The 19,756-nt window shown below is 40.8% G+C and overlaps 1 protein-coding gene across 8 annotated transcripts in view; it reads right to left on the reverse strand.

Annotated features, from left to right (window-relative positions):
* Positions 1–19,756, reverse strand: part of KMT5B (lysine methyltransferase 5B) — a 59,019-nt gene that overhangs the window by 20,759 nt on the left and 18,504 nt on the right. For 4 of the 8 annotated variants that reach the window (XM_009185479.4, XM_003909445.3, XM_031653769.1 and 1 more), the window contains exons 2-4: positions 15,114–15,349; positions 10,648–10,795; positions 4,723–4,791 (exon numbers count right to left, since the gene is read on the reverse strand). In XM_009185479.4, coding sequence (XP_009183743.1) covers positions 4,723–4,791; positions 10,648–10,795; positions 15,114–15,273 — 377 coding nt within the window. In that variant the 5' untranslated portion in view covers positions 15,274–15,349. The other 4 variants (XM_009185481.4, XM_009185485.4, XM_009185484.4 and 1 more) reach the window with 4 other exon arrangements.

Below are 19,756 nucleotides of genomic sequence, written 5' to 3' on the forward strand. Positions count from 1 at the left end.
ATCACCTGGATACGCAACTTCTCTTTTTTCAATCTGTTATTTTAATATTTTTATTTCACTGTTATCTCATTAACTGTGAGGTGAGCAGATGATTCAAACAAAAGCTGTCTGATTCAGACTTACACTAGTTATCAACTTAGGGAGATATAAAATCAAAGCTCTAAAATACAGCACACCTAATTTAGAGTTAGAATGACAAGAATCTTTTTAAAACATGCAAAATCAAGCTGGAAGAGTGCCAGGCAATGAATTTCAGAAGTATGATGATGTAAACAAAACCATGCCATACACAAAAACATTATGTACACAGTTAGAAAAACACCCCAAACCAAGTATTCCGACTGGCTTTGAAACACACCTTGATGTTCTAACCACCCATGTCAAAGTCACCTTTGATGACGGCATTCAGAGAACAAAACGAGTACAAGCAGTATAACTCTAGTGGTGAAACTGCTATACTGGTAATGTAGGAAAACTGATGGGGTAGAGTTTTATTTATTTATTTTTTTTAAGATGGAATCTCACTCTGTGGCCCAGGCTGGAGTGGAGTGCAGTGGTGTGATCTTGGCTCACTGCAACCTCTGCCTCCCGTGTTCAAGCAATTCTCTTGCCTCAGCCTCCCATGTAGCTGGGATTATAGGCGTGCGCCACCATGCCCAGCTAATTTTTGTATTTTTAGTAGAGACCATGTTGACCAGGCTGGTCTTGAACTCTTGACCTCAAGCCGTCTGCCCACCTCAGCCTCCCAAAGTGCTGGGATTACAGGTGTGAGCCACTGTGTCTGGCCTGCTGGGGTAGAACTGAAAATACTCCTATTGTAGAATCAGCCATAATGATGTCTTCAGAATATTATACCATTAGGTCTATATTAATGCACGATGCAGTCATGGTCCAAGCAAGACAATATTTGTGAACCCCTCATTCTAAAGCTGTGTTTTCAGTAAAACATGTACTATAAAGTTACTCACACTTAATTTCAAATTTTCTTTTCATGTCAATTTCATAAAGCTAATTCTCCCAACCAAAGTTTTTATTAAAAAAAAAAAAGTTTTATTTTATTTTCATAAAGCTAATTCTCCCCGGATTATGGCCAGGTGTGGTGGCTCTCGCCTATAATCCCAGCACTTTGGGAGGCCAAGGCAGGTGGATCACGAGGTCAGGAGATCAAGACCATCCTGGCCAACATGGTGAAACCCCGTCTCTACTAAAATGCAAAAAATTAGCCAGGCGTGGTGGCACACGCCTGTAGTCCTAGCTACTCAGGAGGAGGCTGAGGCAGGGGAATTGCTTGAACCCGAGAGGCAAGTTTGGAGTGAGCCAAGATCACGCCACTGCACTTCAGCCTGGTGACAGAGTGAGACTACGTCTCAAACAAAACAAAACAAAACAAAACAAAAATAAAACATCCAACAGAAAAAAGGAAATCACAGATTGACATTCAAATAAAATACATTAAGAAAAAATATTAGTGGTTCAGGAGGAAAAAAAATGTGTCTTACTCTGACATTTAAAATTGTACATTTCATAAACCTGAATATGCTAAAATTGAGAAGTAAGATGTAGCACAAACTCCAGCAAAGGAAGCATTCAGCAGAATTGTTTTCCTAGAGAAGCTATCATACATGCATTCATAGTATTTCAGTAAGATTTCAAGCCACAATATTTCATCAAGGATTATTAGGTGCTGTGTTGTGTATACAGTGGCATATGAAGTGCTATGGTGAAAAATACAAGAGAAGACATGGCCACTGTTCTTGAATGGAAAATGTAATTGGGACTAAAAGACATATATATGCATCAAACAATTAAGCAAGCCATCAATATGCAAATGCATGTTAATATGCTAAAAACTACATTGCTATAGCACCTAAAAGTATGGAAATTATAACTAGGGGGTCAAATGTACGTGGGAAAGGTTAAAAGCACATTACAGGCAGGGAAGAATCAAAAAGAAGGAAGAATGAGGGGAAGTCTAAGCAGAAGATCTTAATAAAGCTGGATCCAAAGAGTTGACCAGGGTCAGCTAGTTAGCAATAATAAAGTGAAGTACCAGAATCAGGAAGAGGAAAGACATGAGGTCCTGAACAGCTATAATACTGTTTACTGCACAGGATCACTGGAAGACTTCAGGTATATTAATGCATACTGATCCTACCAGGAGCTTACTAGCTACAGGCTCTAGTCATGTTTTGTTTTGTTTTAAATTCAGTAATCCTGAATTCTCACAACTATTAGCAGAACCATCTGAGAGTTCAAACATATCCTAAAGATAATACTGGATGAATGAATGGGGCTCTATTTTCCATTTTCAATCAACTGGTATACAAGCCTCTATAGACAGATAAATGCAAGTCCTTTAAAAAATTCAGAACATCTTACTAGGCTGTCGATATATGGTGTCAGAGAACCACCAAGAAAATAAAGAGCTGCAGAACTGGGAAAGCATCCACACATCCACACTAAACTACTTGCAGCCATCACAGTTGATTGTGTCAAGATGCCATCTCTAAGACATTCAACTGAAACCATTCTTGCTGCAATCCTACACTACATGGTTATTTGCATATGAAGGACAGATAAGACAACAAAGAAGCTCCCAGCTAAGACATGACCCATCAAGCAATATGCAATATGGAATGGTGGGAAACAGATAACCCATGTTTTATGTGGCAATCAGAAAAGCAATACTTCACTTTAAGCAAATGCAATAAATTATCCATGCCGTTAAATGACAGGGCTACAAACGACAGAAAGGGCCAAGCTATCTTTACACGTTCAATGTGAAAATGACCAATGGGAACATTATACAAAAATTAGTTATAGACCTGGAATGAAACTTGGCTATTTTTAATAGGCTTTATGTGTGTTCTATGCTTCCTGAAACAAGTTCATTCCTATCTAAAAATGCCTTCAGGTACCTTCAGTTTTGTTTACTTTTTATTTATAATGCCAAACAATTTATATGCTGAAAACCAACACAAAATAGTCAACTCTTGATTTAGTAGCATTCTGCCTACCTTCCCTGTGTTAACTTCTGTTTCCGCTTTCCTGACTTTATTGCCTCAAACATAAATAAAATCCCTGAAACTATCCCTTGCTACCCATAGCAAGAACCTCTATTTCACTGAAACTATAAGTTGCTGTCCCAAACCTGTTAAAACTTACTGTCACAGTTGGCTGCTACGGGCATGAAATGACAGTGAGGAAAAGGGGGAAGAAAATGGTTACAGGTGCAGACAGGCAGGAGATGAGACAGTTTTCAATAATCCTACAGAAGTATGTAAAAGTCAGCTGGCTGACAGTCCAAATCAAATCCCATTATAACAAATACCGTGGAAAATAGAAGTTAAGACTGTTACACCTATTAGGGCCGGTGCAAACGCACTGAGAACCTTAGGGGAATTTTTTTTCCTATTATTGAACAGAAAAATACCTCTCTCCTTAACCACCATCACTCTAAATCTCCCACATAAACTGCATAAAACTATCCTTTTACTCTGGCACTTAAAGGCCAGATAATTTAGAACCACCCTTTTGTTCCACAAATGAGGAAAATAAGGCCCAACAAGGATCAGTAGATGGCCAGTGACTTAAGGCTGATGAAGGGAAGACCTGGGATTTACCCTGGCCTTTCTGGTTCCTGTTACATGACCTGGCTCAGGAAAGCCTTCCTCACATTGTTTCATGGTTAGAAGAGGATTTAACTTGCGTTTGCCATCAAGCATCAGCACTGGGTCCAGCCAGAGAGAGCTCTAGCTTGTATACTGACAATACAGTGGAAAGGATGGATGCAAATGTGAATTTTAAGATTTAGTATTTGGGTGGGTGGTAGGTGGCAAGGGAGGCAAGAAAAACAGGTATTCGGCATTTCCAAATCAATATGCCCCGTCCTCCCTCCCTTAACAGAAAATTTGTTACTTTAAATCAACCAAACATATCTATTTTTTCTCTTCTTACACTTCTGATCAATGGCTGGTATAAGAAAAACAAAAATGTCATTTACAATTGGTTATTATTAAAGGGGCAGGAAAAAAACATATGAATTCACACTCCCACACACCTGTTCCCCACTCTTTCCAGAGACTCACTTCCCAGGTTTTCTTGCTATTTGGTTTTTCTGTCTCCCCACTGTGGCAGTGAAGAAAAGTTGTAGACTGTATTAGCTGTGCTACTGTGCCCTTCATTAGCATGCACAATCAAAAGCTGACTGGAGGGGTGGGGAACAGGAAGGGGAACAGAAAAAAGGGAGACAGGGAAGGAGAGAGGAAGAGAGAAAAATGCTCAAATATTTAAGATATAAAATAAAACCATGAGGCAACATAGTGAACACATTTCCCCCTCTGAAGAAAGTTTAGCTGCAAATCGACAGTTTGTAGACGCTGAGCAAGTAGTCACAGAGCAGCTCTTCATTCCTTCTTGACCTGAAAATAAACAAGAACCAAAAACATACCTGGCTGAGTCCTGCAATCAGTGCTCAGCTAATCACATGGAGTGACTCCTGATCTTTTGATGAATGATTTGTTTCTCTTAAAATCACCCTGTTATGAAGTACAAGTGGTTTTTTAAAAAATACAACTATTATCAAACTACTTTAAAAGGTTTGTAAAATTTTCTAAAACTCTAATTTATGCTGACACTTCAACTTACTCAACATAAAAGAACATTTTAAAAGGCTGGAATGGGTTAGTCAGTATCTCATTGTTTGTAACACACACTACCTACCTCACAGGGTTGTTGTGAGAAAAACTGTCAGATTTTGAAAAATGCCTTGAGCTCCTCGAAGGAAAGGCGCTATATAAATGCAAAAACAAACAACAAAAATAAAAAGCTATTTGTATAATCTGTACTTGTAATCTCTAAACAGACTTACAATATTCGTTGTTGCAAAAATCTTTAAAACTCTGTGATACTTAAGAACTTTAAGATGCCACGGGTGGGCGTGGCGGGATAGAAGCCATGCTGCTGAAATTCTCTGCTTCCCATAGAATACACCTTACCATGAAGTTAGAAGCTTTGAAAACGTCCTTTACGGATTCTAGTCAAGCACTTAATTTTAAAGTGATATTTAAAGTGATTCATACTTTAACATCCAATAGTGGATATGAATAATCAAATACATATATAAGCAAAATAAAAATTAGATGGTTACAGCAGTAGAAAGATGAGTAAGGACTGTACAGGCTGACGTTCTGATTAGAAACACGAAGAAAAGTTCCAAAGAGAAACTCAGTGTCCTGACTCCGCCGATGTTTAAATGCTGTCTCCTGCTCAGCTCACTGCTAGCCTGAGTCTCCTTCAGCCTCAAAAAGGGGGCATTACTGAAAGCATTGATCCCTTTCTTACAATATCCCGCTCCCACTCCATTTAAAAATCGGAAGTATAGGCCGGGCGCGGTGGCTCAAGCCTGTAATCCCAGCACTTTGGGAGGCCGAGACGGGCGGATCACGAGGTCAGGAGATCGAGACCATCCTGGCTAACACGGTGAAACGCCATCTCTACTAAAAAATACAAAAAACTAGCCGGGCAACGTGGCGGGCGCCTGTAGTCCCAGCTGCTTGGGAGGCTGAGGCAGGAGAATGGCCTAAACCCAGGAGGCGGAGCCTGCAGTGAGCTGAGATCCAGCCACTGCACTCCAGCCTGGGCGGCAGAGCGAGACTCTGTCTCAAAAATAAATAAAAAATAAATAAAAATCAGAAGTATAAACAACAACTATTTTTTTCTTGTTAAAAAGAAAAATTTAGGTTTCATAATTGACAAAAGTCAATTAAGTTCAAATTTCTCCCAAAAAATTGAAATTAGCATTTTGTTTGTACTATTTCTAAGTATTCACACTACAACTCTCGCTTGTTAGTAAATATAAGGATATATTAAGATTAAAACCTATGCACTCAAAATATAGCCAGTTTTGAAAATTATCCAATCATTAAACATCTACTGTTTCTTTTTCTTTTTTTTTTGGAAGTAAGAGTCTCACTCTGTTGCTCAGGTTGGAGTGCAGTGGTGTGATCTTGGCTCACTGCAACCTCCGCCTCCCAGGTTCAAGTTATTCTCCTGCCTCAAACTCTTGAGTAGCTGGGATTACAGGTGCACACCACCATGCCTGGATAATTTTTGTATTTTTAGTAGAAATGGGGTTTCACCATGTTGGTCAGGCTGGTCTCGAACACCTGACCTCGCGATCTACCTGCCTCGGCCTTCCAAAGTGCTGGAATTACAGGCATGAGCCAACACGCCCGGCCTAAACATCAACTGTTTCTAAACATTCTTCCTGTTGGTAGACTGAAAGAAGTAAAAGGAAAGCAAAAGAGTATAAAAAAGAGAAACTAAAAAGTGACAAATTACAGGTGCATAAACACGAACAAAGAGCGCACTATACAAGGAATAGGTAGAGAGCTTAGAAATTAAAATCCAACAGCAGAATATTTTCTCGTCACTTCTTTTGCACCCCAAAGAGAGAGTCCATAAACTAGTAACTTGAGAGGTATTTATTATCAGTTTTCCTTATTTTCTAAATCCACATTCTAGTAAATTCTTGCTCAAAAGATGAAGAGCTAGAAGGGATAGTTTTATTTTCAAGTAAATTCACTAAGGTTAAATGAAAACATGTATCTTTCACCAAGATTAACGTAAAGGTCATTAATAAAGTTTCTGTTCCCAAATATCAGTGTACACAAGAGTGTAAAAACACACATAAACCGAACACTCTGGTGGGAAGTGGACAGGATGTCCCCTGCACTGCCACACCAGCCTGAAGTGCTGGCATTGCTACGAACCCAGCCTGCTCTAACCAGGGAAGTAGAATCGTCTGTACCTCCACAGGTTATTTTAGGAACTGCATAATTAAATGTTGCACTAAAAAATATTTTAAAAATGATTTCTTCTGCAAGTTTAACCAGATTTAATTTTAGATGCTTCAATTTCTATGGGGAAAAATCTTACGCACTGGATGCATTTTAATTTAGGAGTCCTCAGTTATAGTAATGTCTTGAGTTCTAAAAGTATTTGTGTGGTAATCCTGAAGTTTACATTTATGACTACATGGTTTTATGTGAGCCCTAGGAAACGCCTACTAAGATATTTTAAGCAACTTATCACATCACAACGAAACTGAGAGGCCAGATGGTTTAGGACCTAAGTATTCCAAGTGTAGTCGGGGAGCTTGTTAGAAATGCAGAATCTCAGGCCCCACCCCAAAGCTGCTGAATCAGAACCTGCATTTCAACCAACTCCCAGGTGACTCTCACATAAACTAATTACGAGAAACAAGGGTATAGGAGGACTTTTATAGAAAATTGGAGTGTTTCCTTTTTTTTTGTTTTTTTTGATATAGGGTTTCACTCTGTGGCCCAGGCTGGAGTGCAGTGGTGCGAATACAGCTCACTGCAGCTTCAAGCTCCTGGGCTCAAGTGATCCTCCCACCTTAGCCTCCCAAAGTGCTGGGATTACAGGCATGAGCCACTGCAGCAGAAAACTGGAGTATTTACTATTGCAGATGCTAATAACAGGCAGCCTTCTGGAATACGGCATGGGGATTTTAGAGTACATGAAGTTCTGTCATAAGCCACTAAAATTTTCATTGTAATTTTTTTTTTTTTTTTTTTTTTGAGACTGAGTTTCACTCTTGTTGCCCAGGCTGGAGTGCAGTGGCATGATCTTGGCTCACCGCAACCTCCGCCTGCCGGGTTCAAGCAATTCTCCTGCTCTCAGCCTCCCAAGTAGCTGGGATTACAGCCATGCGCCACCACACCTGGCTAATTTTGTATTTCTAGTAGAGATGGGGTTTCTCCATGTTGGTCAGGCTGGTCTCAAACTCCCGACCTAAGGTGATCTGCCCACCTCAGCCTCCCAAAGTGCTGGGATTACAGGTGTGAGCCACTGCACCTGGCCCATTGTAATTCTGATGTAACACTTTCTAAAATGTTTTATATGCTTCCCTATCTTGATAATAAGGCATAATCAACATAACCTTCTTAATGACCCCAGGTCAAAATTCTGGGCCTTTGTGGTGACTTTCTGAACGCCACTAAACTATTGTGTCAGAGTGATTCATTCACACATTCACATTTCTTAACTCAGAAAAAAAAAAAAAAAAAAACAGAAAAAAAAACACTGGGGGTGCTACAGGGTGACAAATATCAGCATCTTCTAGGAGAAGAATGAGCACTGGTCTCATGTTCAATGGGCAAAAAAAAAAAAAAAAAAGAAAATGGACTTAAAATAATGAAAATTAGTCTCTTTTTTTTTTTTTTTTAAAGGTGGAGTCTCACTCTGTTTCCCAGGCTGGAGTGCAGTGGCATGATCCTGGCTCACTGCAACTTCCACCTCCCAGGTTCAAGGGATTCTCCTGCTTCAGTCTTCTGAGTAGCTGGGACTACAGGTGCATGCGGCCACATGCAGCTATTTTGTATTTTCAGTAGAGACGGGGTTTCAGCATGTTGGCCAGGCTGGGCTCGAACTCCTGAGTTCAGGTGATCCACCCGCCTCGGCCTCCCAAAGTGCTGGGATTACAGGCGTGAGCCACTGCGCCCAGCCCTGTATCTTTTCTTTTGAGACAGTCTCACTTTGTTGCCCAGGCTGGAGGGCAGTGGTGTAATCTTGGCTCACTGCAACCTCTGTCTCCTGGGTTCATGTGATTCTCCTGCCTCAGCCTTCTGAGTAGCCAGGACTACAGGCGTGCACCATCACGTCCAGCTAAATTTTTGTATTTTTAGTAGAGATCGGATTTCACCATGTTGGCCAGGCTGGTCTCGAACTCCTGACCTCTGGTGATCCACCCAGCTCGGCCTCCCAAAGTGCTGAGATTACAGGCATGAGTCACTGCGTTCAGCCTGGATCTTAATCAATCAGGGCATCTAATGGCAGTCATTTGGCAGGGAACTGTTCAAATAGTCTCCCAACTCCATTTCCAGTATTTCACACTTCATTTTAGTAGGTAAAGATATATGATAGAAAATTTTATGGCCAGGCACAGTGGCTCATGCCTATAATCCTAGCACTTTGGGAGGCCAAGGCAGGCGGATCACCTGAGGTCAGGAGTTCGAGACCAGCCTGGTCAACATGGTGAAACCTTGTCTACACTAAAAATACAAAAATTTGCTGGGTGCAGTGGCGCAAGCCTGTAATCCCAGCTACTTGGGAAGTTGAGGCAGGAAAATCACTTGAACACAGAAGGTGAAGGCTGCAGTGAGCTGAGATAATGCCACTGCACTCCAGCCTGGGCAATAGAGTGAGACTCTCTCTAAAAAAGAAAAAAAAGAAAAAAAAATTATGAAAAAAACAAAAGCACATTTTTAGCTGAATTACTTCTTTTGGACTTAGACTATAATTGGTAAGTGAAGCATATATAGTAAGTGAAGCATATAGTATCTTAATCTAGCAAGGGATAAAATTAAAAGGGGGGAAACAGGACACAAGACTTTCCTCCAATTACCTGTACTCACCAATTTCTACCTCTCCCAACTACTGATCAGTGACTATCTACCTGGGTATCAAGATCCCCCAGGGTTGCCACTGAAATTGGAGCTATATAATAACCCCAGTCTGGGTATGATGGAGATGAACTAGCTCTATCTTCTAAATCTCTGCTGTTATGCTTTCCCACCACACTAAAAAAGAGATAAAGCATAAAGCAAAGTTGCAAAGTTCTGACCTGTTTGGTGGCAGAAACATTTGTGAAATGATCTAATGGTCTTTTTTGAGGGAGAAATGATACTTAAGAGAATTAGAGAGAGACCTCAGCTGTTAAAACATGACAGATTTCAAGATTAATGTAATAATGTTTTTTATATACAGCATTTGGTACTCAAACACTTACACATCCACTTTCTTACCTGTATGCTGAATATAAACATGTCTTTAAAACTATTCACTCTTAACAATGATTAGCTGAATCCCAAAGATTAAACATGATGACAAAATTTCCCATCTCTACAGAGACAATGTGTAAGAGAAAAGTCTACGATAAAATCAAGAAAAAAAGGGACATACCCTACTTTAATTGGAAACAATCATACATTTTCAAGGTTTTATAGGATGCTTGTCAGATTTTTCTTTTCGGTAAGATAACTGTCATCACTTTTTTTTTTTTGAGATGGAGTTTCACTCTTGTTGCCCAGGCTGGAGTGCAATGGCATGATCTCGGCTCACTGCAACCTCTGCCTCCCGGGTTCAAGTGATTCTCCTGCCTCAGCCTCCCAAGCAGCTGGGATTACAGGCGTGCACCACCACGCCCGGCTAATTTTTTTTGTACTTTTAGTAGAGACGGGGTTTCACCGTGTTGGTCAGGCTGGTCTCAAACTCCTGACCTCAGGTGATCCACCCACCTCGGCCTCTCAAAGCGTAGGGATTACAGGCGTGAGCCACTGCGCACAGCATCATCAACTTTTAAAATAGAACATGAGGATGCTCCTCCAGCTTTGTATGTTGATAGAAATGTTCTGAGGTAAAATAAGAACACAGAGTTAGAACTGACAAGATTCCTGGAGTCTTGTTCTCTGCTTCTCTTGGCTCACACACAGAAAACCCTTCCACTGCAAAGAACTTTCCTTTACTGTCATTTTAAATTTTGAGCAAAAGTAAAATTAGCCATCTACGTTCTTGAATTCAACATCATCATCTGTTCCATTCAGGATAAAGACTGAAAATTACCTAGTATTCATTTTGTGTGTTTGAAAACCTAAATAGGGATCAAGAACCAAACTGGTTGCTAGGTCATCATTTTCACAGAGTTCCTTGGCGGACATTCCAGAAGATGGTACATAGCGACTCTGTCCTTCAAATCCCGAGTTACCATTACCTGTGAAAAGCAAAAGCAAGAAAAATTACTCAAATTGAAAACTACTTAAATCTGCCTTAAAAATTCTTTAGCCGCATCGACCATTCAAGCTGGTAATAAAGAACTGAAAAATCAATCAGTTTTAGTAATTAAGAATTTAATAACCTTTGCATAAGACAGAAAACCAAATGCAGTAAACCATCTCCATTACTGAGAGTATTTTGATTAGCAGGTAGTAATAGCAGGTTCCAAAGGTTCACAAGAACAGGGTCTGCGTAGTTGTGAAAATTTGGTTCAAATGCTTGGCTCTCCCCCACCCCCTTCTCTCCAAGGAACACTGAGAAACAGGGGACAGGAGGATGTTCACTATTTTAACAAGTCAGTACACAGGGCCATTACAGATAGGACTGGGGTGAAAAGGCAAGAGGAACACAAGATAGTTTTTGCAAGAAGCGCCAGAACTCCAGATCTCAAGTATCAAAAGGAATCTCATGAAGTTCGGCTTCCTGCTTTTGGGCAGGTGAATGATTATTATCCTCACTTTGCAGGAAACTGAGGCACAGACAAAAAGAAACTTGCCCACAATTCCAGAGCTGGGTAGTAGAAGTGGGGAAAGAAGTAGAGAGAGAATGACAGACCTATTTCTACTGACCTCTGTTTGAAGCAATTTTGAATGAATGGATAAAAATAGAGACTCAAATATGTAACTGAAATAATTGGGTTTAACTGTGGAAGAAAAGTAACGTAAAGAAGGAAACGAAGGCCAAGTTATAAGAAGTTTCATCAGAGTTGATTAAGTTTGATGTATGTGCCACTGACAGTCCTTCCATGGACTTAGCACATAGTTTACGGAGGACAACAGCAATATAACGTTCAGGCTCTCAAAACCAAAATGGGGAAGAATGAAACACAGAGTAAAGTTTAACCTTTTCATCTACTTTTTCACAGAACAAATAGTTAAATGTAAGTTCCTGCCAAGGGCAGACATATGATTCTGCAATCAAATTATTTGCATGGAGCTATGTGAAAAGCTATCAACGTTGTTAAATTTTTTGTAACAGCATAATAGCTTTATTGAAATACAATTCACAAATGATATAACTCACTTTTTTTTTTTTTTTTTTTTTTTTAAAGACAGGGTCTTGCTCTGTCACCCAGCCTGGAGTACAGTGGCATGATCACAGCTCACCACAGCCTCGAATACCTGGGCTCAAGGAATCATCCTGCCTCAGCCTCCCTAGTAGCTGAGACCACAGGCATGCATCACCAAACCTGGTTAATTTTTGTATTTTTTTGTAAAAATGGGGTCTCACCATATTGTCCAGGCTGGTCTCGAACTCCTGGGCTCAAGCCATCCTCCTGCCTCAGCCTCCCAAACTGCTGGGATTACAGGCATGAGCCACCAAGCCCAGTCTTTTTTTCACACAGGCATTTACAAGTATAAATTTCCCTCTAAACCACTGCTTTGGCTGCATCCTATAAATTTTAGTACATTTTATCTTTCTTTTTATTCACCTCAAAATGTTTTCTGATTTCCTTTTTGATTTCTTCTTTGACCCACTGATTACTTAGAAGTGTGTTTCATTTCTATATATTTGTGAAATTCCCAAATTTCCTTGTTAATTTCTAATTTTCCTCCATTGAAGTCACAGAACATACCTTTTATTATTTCAATCCTTTTAAGTTTATTGAAGCTTGTTATACGGTCTAGCATATGGTCTATCCTGGAGAATGTTGCACTCGCACTTGAGATGAATGTGTATTCTGATGAGGTTCTAAAGATGTCTGTTAGCTCTCATTGGTTTACAGTGTTAAGCTGTTCTATCCATTATTAAAAGTGGCGTATCAAAGTCTCCAAATTATTGCTGAATTGTTGATTTTTCCCTTCAATTTTGTCAGTTTTTGTTTCCTGTATCTTAAGGCTCTGCTGCTGGGAAAGTCACTCATTGTATCTGACATGGGGCACTGCTCTGTGCTCTCCCATTTCTCCTCATCGCTGGCTCTCTTTCTGCACCATTCTGGCCCAGTAACATTCAGTGTAAGGCTATGTTATCTTCACACTCCGGTTTTCCCAACGTAGCCTTCTATATTTATCTATGCTTGGTAAAGTGTAACCAACATAATGGCCATTTTCTTTTTTTGAGACGGAGTCTTGCTCTGTCGCCCAGTGGCGCAATCTCGGCTCACTGCAAGCTCTGCCTCCAGGGTTCATGCCATTCTCCTGCCTCAGTCTCCCAAGTAGTTGTACAGGCACCTGCCACCACGCCCGGCTAATTTTTTATTTTTTTATTTTTTATTTATTTATTTTTTTGAGACGGAGTCTCGCTCTGTCGCCCAGGCTGGAGTGCAGTGGCCGGATCTCAGCTCACTTCAAGCTCCGCCTCCCGGGTTCACGCCATTCTCCTGCCTCAGCCTCCCAAGTAGCTGAGACTACAGGCGCCCGCCACCTCGCCTGGCTAGTTTTTTCTATTTTTTTTAGTAGAGACGGGGTTTCACCGTGTTAGCCAGGCTGGTCTCGATCTCCCGACCTCGTGATCCGCCCGTCTTGGCCTCCCAAAGTGCTGGGATTACAGGCTTGAGCCACCGCACCCGGCCAATTTTTCATATTTTTAGTAGAGACAGGGTTTCACCATGTTAGCCAGGATCGTCTCAATCTCCTGACCTTGTGATCCACCCACCCTGGCCTCCCAAAGTGCTGGGATTACAGGCGTGAGCCACCACACCCAGCCTGTAATGGCCATTTCTAAACTTTTTTGCTTGTTTTTGAGACAAGAGTCTCGTTTTTTTGTCCATGCTGGAGTGCAGTTGTGTGATCTCGGCGCACTGCAACCGCTAACTCCTGGGCTCAAGTGATCTCTCCAACCTCAGCTTCTCAAAGTAGCTGGGACCACAGGTGTGCAACACCATGACTGGCTAATTTTTCTGTAGACACAGTATTTTTCGTAGACATGGAGTTTCACCACGTTGCCCAGGCTGGTCTCAAACTCCTGGACTCAAGAAAATCCATTCACCTTGGACTCCTAAAGTGCCGAGATTACAGGTGTGAGCTACCATGCCCAGACGCATTTTCTAAATTCTTGTGTATCTATAACAATTCAACTAATTAAAACGGTTTTGCACTATGATACACAAAAGGAGGCCAACAGTGATTTGCTAAAAAGCTTAAGATATGCCTAGTTTACCGACCAGAATGAATACACTCTGATGTGATCACTGTGTTTCTCAATTCTTCACGTTCACGCTAGCTACTAAGGAGTGAGGCAGGACAAGGGTGCATGCGGCCAGCAGCCTCAGGAGTGAGTGGTGTCCATGCAGAGGACTAACTCATTCGGTCTTGCCTCTTCCTACTCTTGCCCTGAGCAGGAATTCTGTCTGGTTTCTACAGCAACAGTGACCTGATCTGAAATGGAAAGGTTAAGGGTAGCCTGGGCCCAATGAGTCGCATAAACCCTAAAAGGTAAGAAGGAAATCAATCAGAACTGGATTCAATCTGAAACTACAGAAAAACCACAGGCTAATCCAAATCCCTGGAAACAGGCCAACGCCAATCTGAATTAAGGATATTCAAAAGTGGCTAGATTCATGTTAGAAAAAGAAGAAAAGCTGTCCTCTTTAACATGACATACATTTGGACATATAGCTGCCTAGTTAGGTATACACTTGTCCTCAGTCATTTTACTACTTTTAGAGGAACTACGAAATATGCACCAAATCCACAACTTCTGAACCCTTAAAAAGCAGCCTCTTTCCCACCAAGAGGTATAGAGGAAATAAAGTAACTTATCAGCAGTGTTTCACTGTCAGGATGAACAACTGTCTACCCTGTATAAACAGAATAAATTGCTACGATTTGTGAGGCTGCCCTAAAGCAGTCAGTTCTATCCATCCTCCATTCTACTTACGTAAATTACATAAGTAGAATTAAATAAGTTGGCGTCATTATTCATATTATTCCATGAAACATTTGTGGAAATTAGCAAAGAAGTACATACTTATACTTACATCTATTAAAAAAATACAGGTTAACCTGTAAGAAGTTCAATTAAAATTTTAAAAATTTAATAAGACATATCAACCATTCAGGTATAAATTCTACAAAATATAAAGTAAGAGAAAAGCATGATTAAAATAACTATATGAAGCATTAAACTTGAGTTTTATATATTGTTTGATGAGAATAAAAATTGACACAACTTTGAGAGTAAAAAGACTATATTGTTAATTATGAAAATGCAAAAAATTATTTAAGACAAAAGAAAACAGAATATACATTACAAACTAGAAAGAATTACTACCTCATATCACAATTAGAACATTGAAGGTTTAAGTGTGTACATACATCTGCTCGACCTCCTCTCGACTGCATTTTTGCCAGCCTTCAGGGTGTCCTTCCCCGTGTGCTGTAATTTTGATTGATTCTGCTGATGGTCATTAGACAACTTGCCTCCATTTCTCCTGCCATTCACCACCATGTTCTTGGATTCTCCCAACCACTTCATACCCACAGACAGCCTGACCCAGGTGCATTTAGTCACTCTCTTCAAATAGCTTAGAGAATACTTTCAATGTTCTCTCCTAACAGAAACAAAATATGAAAAACAAAACAAAATGGGGAGGTAAATACATGAAAGATCATGCTAAACAGACCCTTGAGAAAGATATATAATATTAAAAGGACAGTCATTCACAGCATAATGATGTTTTGGTCAATGACAGACCACATAAACAATGGTGGTTCCATAAGATTATAACAGAGCTGAACACACACTTCATAAAATTCGTATTGCCTAGTATTTACTATATTATATTTTTTTATTGTTATTTTAGAGTATATTCCTTCTACTTTTTTTTAAGTTAACTATAAAACAGCCCCAGGCAGGTTATTCAAGAGCATTCCAGAGGAAGGCACTGTTATCACAGGAGATGACAGCTCCATGCATGTTACTGCCCCTGAAGACGCTCCAGTGGTACAAGATATAGAGGGAGAAGACAGTGATATGGATAATCCTGACCCTGTGTGGGCTGAAGCTAACGTGTGACCTGTGTCTGTTTTTAATAAAAACATTAAAAAATTAAAAGTAGGAAAAAGTTTATAGAATAAAGATATTTAAAAAAGAATATAGTTGGGCATGGTGGCTCATGCCTGTAATCCCAGCACTTTGGGAGGCCATGGCAGGCGGACTGCTTGAGTCCAGAAGTTGAGACCAGCCTGGGCAACATGGCAAGACCCTGCCTCTACAGAACATAAAAAAGTGAGCCAGGCATAGTGCTGCGTAAGCCTGTGGTTCCAGCTACTTGAGAGGCTGAGATGGGAGGTCACGCCTGCAGTGAAGCCATGATTGCAACACTGCACTCCAGCCTGGGTGACAGAGCAACCCTGTCTCCCAAAAAGAAAAGAAAAGAATAAGTACATTTTTGTGTCTTTTTGTCTGTTTTTTGAGACAGTCTCACTCTATGGCCCAGGCTGGAGTGCAGTAGCATGATTATGGCTCACTACAGCCTCAAATTCCAGGGCTCAACCCATCTTCCCACTCAGCCTCTCAAGTAGCTAGGACTACAGGCAGGAGCCACCACATCCAGTTCATTTTAAAACTCTTTTCTTTTTTCTTTTTTTTTTTTAGAGACGGGGTCTCACTATGTTGCCCAGACTGGTCTCCAACTCCTGGCCTCAAGCAATCCCTCCACCTTGGCCTCCCAATGTGTTGGGATTACAGGTATGAGCCACTGTGCTTGCTAAGAAAGAATATACATTCATTTATTTGAGACAGGGCCTTGCTCTGTCGCCCAGGCTAGAGTGCAGTGGTGCCATCTCTGCTCACTGCAACCTCCACCTCCCAGGTTCAAGTGATTCTTCTGCCTCAGTCTCCTGAGTAAGTGGGATTACAAGTGTGTGCCACCACACCTGGCTAATTTTTGTATTTTTCGTAGAGATGGGGTTTTACCATGTTGGCTAGGCTGGTCTTGAACTCCCAACCTCAAGTGATCCACCTGCCTCGGCCTCCCAAAGTGCTGGGATTACAGGCGTGAGCCACTGCGTGTGGCCTGAACATATTTTTGTATAGCTGTATGTGTTTGTATTTTAAGCCAAGTGTTACCATAAAAGAGTCAGAAAGTTAAAAAAAAAAAAACAACTTTATAAAGTAAAACAGTTACAACAAACTAAGGTTAATTATTAAAGAAACATTTCAAAATAAATTTAGTGTAGCCTAAGTGTACAGTGTTCACAGAGTCTATAGTAGTACATATGTACTAGGTCTACACAATTATTCACCACTCACTCACTCACCCAGAGAAACTTCAAATCCTGCAATCTCCATTCATAGGAAGTACCCTTTACAGGTGTACCATTTTAAAATCTTTTATTCTGTATTTTTACTGTACCTTTTTTATGTTTATGTGTGTTTAGATAACAACACTGTGTTACCAGTGACTACAGTAGTCAGTACAGTAACATGCTGGACAGGTTAGTACCCTACAAGCAACGGCCCGGGTGTGTAGTAGGCTAGACTACCTAGGTTTGTGTAAGTATACTCTATGACATCTGCAAGGCAACAAAACCGCCTAACCTCACATTTCTAGAATGTGTCCCTGAGACACACTCTATGAGTGCCCTCTATGATATCTGCATGATGACGAAATCAACTAACCTCACATTTCTCAGAATGTGTGGTATCCCTGTCACTAAACAATGCATGACTATAATTTAATAAATGATGTCTTCGCTCTTTAAAGACAATCTTGGCTCTCCCCAGTCATATGATGCCTGCTCAGGAATACAGTGGCCCCAGACTGAGTAGAATGTAGACAGAAGGTAGGGGCTCATTCTGACTTGTTCCTTGCTTGTGTTTAGAATAGTACTGACAAATAGCAGGTGCTCAACAAATATTTCTTTCAGTAAACAGTAAGAACTGTCTTTGCTCCTTATTATACTGATATCTAGGTACAGCTCTATCATCTGCTCAAATCACAGGTTTTGGTAATGCTCTGAACTGGGTGAGTAAACTACACGGAAGTTACTTATCTCCTTTGTTCCAAGGCAAGCTTAGGAAAAGGCATCTATGCTAAGCTTTGTCCATCACAGTAAGAGACTCCTAACTGTTACGCTGGCTACTCATCACCACAAACAAAACTGAGCAGACAGACAAGAGTAAGGAAAGTAAAGGACTCTGTATCTTTTTGTTGTTGTTACTTTGAATTCACTGTTCTAGATATTTAAGAAACCAATACTCAGATATCAAAGTAGTGCCCATCTGGAAATGTCTACCTTATCATTCCTTCACAATGGCAACAAAACTGAGAAGCTACTGTATTTGGTAATATAAATGTATCCCTTACTATCTGAATTTGGGAACCGATTGATATGAATAGTGGGGGATGCTTGTAATTTATAATGACATTTGGAAATGAGGATATTATACATTGCATTCATTACTAACGGAATGAGAAAAAGGATGACCATGATCCCACCTCATTAAGGAATTATGTGTTAGTATAAGTCAGACTAAAAAGGCCCTACAATAAAGTGCAAAAATACAGAACTTCAGAGCCAGAGCTGCCTTAACATCACCAGTGTGACGCCTTCAATTTACAAACAAAACTGAGACCACATGCCTGAAGCCACATGATCCGCCCGCAGCAGTCTCATGAGTAGAACCCAGCACTGCTGCCCAACAAATTCTCAACTACACCAGACGCAGGTCAATTTCCTTTCCACAAACACATAGAAAAGTACAAATGATAAATTACTTTGAAGTATTCACAAAAATACATGCCTGGACATACCTTTAATGATACTCAACACAAACACAAAACATGAATTTTTACTTGATCTCAGATCTCTTTCCTGTTACAGGAATATCTGTGTGAGTTCACTGGAGGGTAAGACGTGCATGTGAGCAGCATGCTTAGGGGAATGGCAAAAAAGAAAATCTGATCAATGCTGAAGACAACTTTACAATTGTTTTCTAACATGAATTTTTCTTTTGGTTCCCTCACTGTTTTTTTTTTTTTTTTTTTGAGACGGAGTCTCGCGCTGTCGCCCAGGCTGGAGTGCAGTGGCCGGATCGCAGCTCACTGCAAGCTCCGCCTCCCGGGTTCACGCCATTCTCCTGCCTCAGCCTCCCGAGTAGCTGGGACTACAGGCGCTGCCACCTCGCCCGGCTATTTTTTGTATTTCTTAGTAGAGACGGGGTTTCACCGTGTTAGCCAGGATGGTCTCGATCTCCTGACCTCGTGATCCGCCCATCTCGGCCTCCCAAAGTGCTGGGATTACAGGCTTGAGCCACCGCGCCCGGCCGGTTCCCTCACTGTTTAAGTTCAATTATAGTATTTAACTTTTAAAGTGCCTTTTGATTTTTCTTGTAGGTGTCACTAAATAGTCTTGTAGCTATTCTACATCAGTTATAAGGATTTTTCAATTATTAAATTTTACCAAATTTAACATTAAAACTGCTCATTAATGATCATGTATGTTACACTTAGGAGAAAAGGCGTAGAACTCAAGAGCAATATACCTTTTTTTTTTTTTTCAAGGAGACAGGGTCTTGCTCTGTCACCCAGGTTTGAGTGCAGTGAAGTGATCATGGCTCACTGCGGCCTCAAAGTCCTAGGCTCAAGCGATCCTCCGCCTCAGCCTCCCAAAGTGTTAGGATTACCAGCATGAGCCACCACACTCAGTAAGAGCAGTATATTTTTGAGGTATAAAGTACAAAGAAAGCTTGAGAAAAAGAGCAATGGGTGGTCCATTGCGAGTCTTGGATCTTGGATCCCAGCAGTTTTGCACAACACTGTTATCTACGGACTCTAAAATGGACTTTATTTAAAGAAACCCATGGGGCCGGGCGCAGTGGCTCAAGCCTGTAATCCCAGCACTTTGGGAGGCCGAGACGGGTGGATCACGAGGTCAGGAGATCGAGACCATCCTGGCTAACATGGTGAAACCCCATCTCTACTAAAAAAATACAAAAAACTAGCCGGGCGAGG

Source organism: Papio anubis, chromosome 12 (assembly GCF_008728515.1).
Source record: "Papio anubis isolate 15944 chromosome 12, Panubis1.0, whole genome shotgun sequence".
In the NCBI taxonomy this organism is placed as follows: Eukaryota; Metazoa; Chordata; class Mammalia; order Primates; family Cercopithecidae; genus Papio; species Papio anubis.